This window comes from Lipotes vexillifer, unplaced genomic scaffold, assembly GCF_000442215.2.
Source record: "Lipotes vexillifer unplaced genomic scaffold, Lipotes_vexillifer_v1.1 scaffold51, whole genome shotgun sequence".
Classification (NCBI taxonomy): Eukaryota; Metazoa; Chordata; class Mammalia; order Artiodactyla; family Lipotidae; genus Lipotes; species Lipotes vexillifer.
Window position 1 is genome coordinate 936,089 of NW_006786770.1, and position 6,000 is coordinate 942,088.

Below are 6,000 nucleotides of genomic sequence, written 5' to 3' on the forward strand. Positions count from 1 at the left end.
GGCGACCATATGTGTGTGGGTTTATCTCTGGGCTTTCTATCCTGTACCATTGATCTGTATTTCTGTTTTTGTGCCAGTACCATACTGTCTTGATTACTGTAACTTTGTAGTATAGTCTGAAGTCTGGGAGGCTGATTCCTCCAGCTCTGTTTTTCTTTCTCAAGATTGCTTTGGCTATTTGGGGTCTTTTGTGTTTCCATACAAATTGTGAAATTTTTTGTTCTAGTTCTGTGAAAAATGCCCTTGGTAGTTTGATAGGGATTGCATTGAATCTGTAGATTGCTTTGGCTAGTATAGTCATTTTCACAATGTTGATTCTTCCAATCCAAGAACATGATATATCTCTCCATCTGTTTGTACCATGTTTAATTTCTTTCATCAGTGTCTTATCGTTTTCTGCATACAGGTCTTTTGTCTCCTTAGGTAGGTTTATTCCTAGGTATTTTATTCTTTTTGTTGCAATGGTAAATGGGCATGTTTCCTGAATTTCTCTTTCAGATTTTTCATCATTAGTATATAGGAATGCAAGAGATTTCTGTGCATTAATTTTGTATCCTGCTATTACCAAATTCATTGATTAGCTCTAGTAGTTTTCTGGTAGTATCTTTAGGATTCTCTATGTATATTATCATGTCATCTGCAAACAGTGACATCAGCTGATACCCTTATGGGAGTTCCATCATATGTAACTTGGTGCTTTTCCCTTGCTGCTTTTTTTTTTTAAGATTTTTTTTTTGACGTGGACCATTTTAAAAGTCTTTATTGAATTTGCTTCAACATTGCTTCTATGTTCTGGTTTTTTGGCCCCAAGGCACTTGGGATCTAACTCCCCACCCAGGGATTGAACCCACATCCCCTGCATTGGAAGACAAAGTCTTAACAACTGGACCACAGGTAAGTCCCTCCCTTGCTGCTTTTAATATTCTCTGTTTATCTTTAATTTTTGCCATTCTAATTACAATGCTTCTTGGTGTGATCCTCTTTGAGCTGATCCTGTTTGGGAGTCTTTGTGCTTCCTGGACCTAGATGTCTGTTTCCTTTCCCAGGAAGGGAAATTTTCAGCTATTAGGTCTTCGGATATGTTATCTGCCCTTTTCTCTCTCTCTTCTCCTTCTGGGACCCCTATAATGTGAATGTTACTATCCTTGATGTTGTCTTAGAGGTCTCTTAAACTGTCCTGACTTATTTTTATTCTTTTTTTCTGTTCAGCCTCAGTGATTTCTACTACTGTCTTCCAGCTCACTGATCCATTCTTCTGTATCACTGAATTTACTGTTGATTACTTCTAGTGTATTTTTCATTTCAGTTATTGTATTCTTCATCTATATTTGGTTGTTCTTTATATTTGCTAACTCTTTGTTTAAAACTTTTAACTTCTTATTCTGTTCATCCAATCCTTTCCTGGGTTCTTTGAACATCTTTATGATCATTACCTTGAACTATTTATTGGGTAGATTGTCTGTCTTCACTTCACTTAGTTCTTCTTCTGGGGTTTTATCTTGTTCCTTTGTTTGGAACATATTCCTGTGTCACCTCATTTTGCCTAGTTTGCTGTTTTTATTTCTGTGTATGTGGTAGGTTGGTTATATTTCCCAACGTTGGAGAAGTGACTTTTTGTAGAGACATCGTATGCATCCCAGCAGCAACTGCCCTCTGGTCACCAGAGTTATGCTCTGGGGTGCCCCCTATTTGTGCTGCATGGGTCCTTCTGTTGGGCAGACTATTGTGGGCATTCTGGTAGGTGTGGCTGGCCCCCACTCTAGTTGGTTGCTGGGCTTGAATTGTGCAGAGGCTGCTGGCCACTGGTGGGTGAGGCCAGGTTCTGGAGTGGGTGGTTGCAGGGCTGGAAGGGGGGGTTCCTGGATCTAGTGTCAGCCTGCTGGTGGGTGGGGCTGGGCCTCAGGGGGTCCCAGGTCTAGTGCTGGGTCACTGGTTGGTGGAACCAGTTTCCTGGGTCTCTGACTGCAGGGCCCTGTGTGTGTGGGGGGGTCCCAGAGCTGGTGTTGGGCTGCTCATGGGCAGGGCTGGATCCTGGAGTGGCTGACAAAAGAGCCCATGATGTCCCAGTGCTTGTGTTGGCCTGCTGATGGGCAGGGCTCGAGTCCAGAGTCCTGGGGCTGGTGCCTGCCTACTGGTGCATGGGCTGGGTCCTGATATGGCAGGCTGAGAGGCTGAGTTCCTGCACGGTGGTGGGTGGAGCCAGGTCCTGGGGTCTCTGGGTTCAGGGCTTTGGGTCCTGGAATTGGTATCAACCCACTGGTGGGCAAGGCCAAGGCCAAGGGGTCCTGGGGTTGGTGCCTACCCACTGGTGGTGGGTGAGGTTGGCCACTGGGCTAGTGCCAGCCTACTGATAGATAGAGCCATGTCCCAGGGTCTCTGGCTGCAGGGCCTTGGGGGGTTCTGGGGCTAGTGCCTGCACACTTGTGTTCAGGGCCTGGTACTGGGCCCTCTAGTGGACAGAACCGTGTCCAGGGGTGGCGGCAGGCTCAAAGGGTCTTAAGGCAGCAGGCAGGCTGGTGGGTGGGGCTGTCTCCACCTGGCTAATTACTTGGCCTGACACATCCTAGTACTGGTGCCAAAAGGCTGGTGGGTGGGGCAGGATCTTGGTGCTAATAAATTGGAGGGCAGATTCCAAAATGGCACTTGGTAGCACCAGTGTCCACATGGTAGAATGAGCTGCCCAAAATGGCTGCTGCCAGTGTCTATGTCTCCAGTTGCCTCCAGCATCTCAGGGAGGCTCTCCAAGATCAGCAGGTGGGTCTGACTCAGGATACTTTCTTTTTTAAAATAATTAATTAATTTTTGGCTGCATTGGGTCTTCATTACTGTGCATGGGCTTTCTTTAGTTGTAGCGAGCAGGGGCTACTCTTTGTTGCAGAGCACAGGTTCTAGGCGTGAGCACTTCAGTAGTTGTGGCATGCGGCTCTAAAGCGCAGGCCCAGTAGTTGCAGTACACGGGCTTCGTTGTTCCATGGCACGTGGGATCTTCCTAGACCAGGGCTCGAACCTGTGTCCCCTGCATTGGTAGGCGGATTCTTAACCCCTATGCCTCCAGGAAAGTCCCAGCATACTTTCAAATTACTGCTTCTGCCCTGGGTCCCAGAGCACGTGAGATTTTGTGTGCATCCTTTAAGAATAGAGTCTCTATTTCCCACAGCCCTCTGGTTCTCCTGAAAGTAAGCCCTGCTAGCCTTCAAAGCCAAATGTTTTGGGGGCTCATCTTCCCAGTGCAGGACCCCTGGGCTGGTGAGCCTGATGCGGGGCTTGGACCACTTGCTACTTGGGCAGGATCTGAGAACCTCTGCTATTGTAATTATCCTCCTGTTTGTGGGTCACCCACTCAGGAATATGGGTCTTGACTATACTGCATCTCTGCCCCTTCTACATGTCTTGCTGTGGTTCCTTCTTTATATCTTTAGTTGTGAAGAACTTTTCCACTAGTCTTCTGGTTTTTCTCATCAATAGTTGCTCTGTAAATAGTTGTAATCTTGGTGTGCCCAGGGGAGAAGGTGAGCTCAGAGTCTTCCTACTCTACCATCTTTGCCACTCCCCTAGTATAAGTCAGTCACTCTTTTATTCAATAAATATCTGCTGAGGGCAAACTATGTGTCAGGCACTGTGCTAGGACTGGGATATAGTGGACACACAAACAATGGTCCTTGCCTTCATGGAAGTTAGAATCTGCCCTCAGAAAGCTCTTTTAAGTCTTTTTTCAAACTTCTACATTCCAAGAGGATCTGCCCCTTCTCTACTCATACTCATTTTCATTTACTTGCTGTTGACTCCTATAGTACCTCTGACAAAATCCAGTAGGAGCCTCATGGTCCTCATCAGTTATCTGGTCTGGGTCTTCAACTCTATCTGGTTGAATGAGAATTCTTCTCTGAATTAGCCCACAGGAGAGGAAAAGATACTGCTAGTACCAAACCAGAAATGGGCAAGCACTTTCTCCTGTTTCCGTCTTGATTATTGTTTCTTTACTCCTCTCAAGTTATTTGTTTGAGTTGCAGGTTGGGGAAGAGGAGGTCAGCTTACCAATGAGTGGTTCAGGATAGGTTAGAACCAATAGGAAAAGAGTTACTTGCTTATGTTCTAGTCTCATAACCACTTTTCTCCCCTCAACTGCTCCTCATTGTAAAACCAGAAATATTTAACCCAGGTGTCCCAGGTATTGTAATCTAATGTCCAACAGACTTCCTGTGTTTCAATATAAAGGATAGCTTCTCAACAGGTCTTCTTTCATACATAGTCCAAATTTATATTCTTGTCTCTAATCTCCAGATTAGACACTTATGTTGGAAATATCTTTTAAAAAATATATTTGGTCATGCCATCCTTTGACTTAAAAACTGTGTTTCCTTTTGGTTACAAGGTCTATTATAACTGACACCACTTCCAACAATATGCTTACTAACTCCACACCATCCATTGCTCCTAGCTACAATAAATTTCTCTATGTCTCTCTATAAGTTGTTTTATCCATCTGAAGTAGCATTCATTGGAAAATGTGCCAAGGACTGTTCCATACATGGGGGAGTATGACTTGATTCCTTGAAGACCCCACTAAAGTCTAATCATACTTATAAGCTTTTGCACAGTGAAGGAAACCATAAACAAAATGAAGAGACAACCTACGGAATAGGAGAAAATGTTTGCTAACAATGCAAGCAACAAGGGCTTAATTTCCCAAATATACAAACAGTTCAATATCAAGAAAACAAACACCCAATAAAAAATGGGCAGAAGACCTAAACAGACATTTCTCCAAAGAAGACATACAGATGGCCAACAGGCACGTGACAAGACGCTCAACACCACTAATTATTAGAGAAATGCAAGTAAGTACAATGAGGTATCACCTCACACCAGTCAGAATGGCCATCATCAAAAAATCTACAAACAATAAATGCTGGAGAGAGTTTGGAGAAAAGGGAACTCTCTTGCACTGTTGGTTAGAATGTAAGTTGGTGCAGCCACTATAGAGAATAGTATGGAGGCTCCTTAAAAAACTAAAAATACACCTACCATATGATCCTGCAATCACACTCTTGGGTATATATGCAGAAAAAACCCTCTAATTTGAAAAGATAATGCACCCCAATGTTCATAGCACTGTTTACAATAGCCAAGACGTGCAAACTGGAATTTTTGGAGCGACCTTTGCAAACCTGTCACTCGGGGTCCTGGAGGGACACGTCCAGCCCATTTTCGAGGTAGAACGCCCCACCTACCCCTGGGTCTAGCTCCCTCTCCCTCTGGCCTGGGCTTTTTCTCTCCTTAGTCCGACCTCCACGCAACCCCTACGGCTGAGGAGAAAATCAGCCCCATCATTGGTCCCCTCTTGAAGGGGTGGAGCCAGGTTGTGCTCTGACCCGCCGCCGCAGGCCCAGCAGCACCGAGCAGAGCAGAGTGGGACCGAAGCTGGTGGCGCCGAGGCTCCGAGGAGGCTGCGGGGCGCGCCACACCCCGGCGGCCAGGCGGTGGCAAAAATGCCGGCCTCTGTTGCGCGGCCCCGCCCGCGCCTGGGGCCGTCCCTGGCCTCGCCCTTACCCCTGCTGCTGCTGCTGCTGCTGCTGCTGCTGCTGGAGGTGCTAAGCGGCCCGGTGTGTGGCCGCGTTCCCCCTTCGGTGCCCAGGATCTCGCTTCCTATCTCCGGTAAGGCGCGTGCGCCCTCGCCCTTATTCCTTCGCGCCGCGCCCAGACCCCGCCGGCAGGTACCCGGACCCACTTGCCCTCCCCACCCGGGAAGCCGCACCCGGGCCCCCACAGCTCAGCCCACTGCGTCCGGCGACGCCCAAGCCCCGCCCGGTTGCGGGCGGGACCCCCACTTAGTGCTGCTCCGGCGAGCCGGGCGACTCGGCTACTACGACCAGCCCAGGAGGCTCCCGCGGCCCCTTATTAAGGCAACCGCCCCTCACCGTGGAGACGCAGACCCTGAGGCCCAGGGAGGGAAATGGGGGTTGCCGGAAACCCTCTATTTCGAAGTTTCCTTTCCCTTAT

The 6,000-nt window shown here is 47.6% G+C and overlaps 1 protein-coding gene across 1 annotated transcript in view; it reads left to right on the forward strand.

Moving 5' to 3' along the window:
- The first annotated feature begins 5,489 nt into the window (after nt 1-5,489).
- Nucleotides 5,490-6,000, forward strand: part of SEMA4F (ssemaphorin 4F) — a 23,541-nt gene continuing 23,030 nt past the window's right edge. Inside the window, exon 1 of the mRNA XM_007459430.1 lies at nt 5,490-5,655. Within this exon, the coding sequence (XP_007459492.1) occupies nt 5,490-5,655 (166 nt within the window). The remainder of the gene's footprint in view (nt 5,656-6,000) is intronic.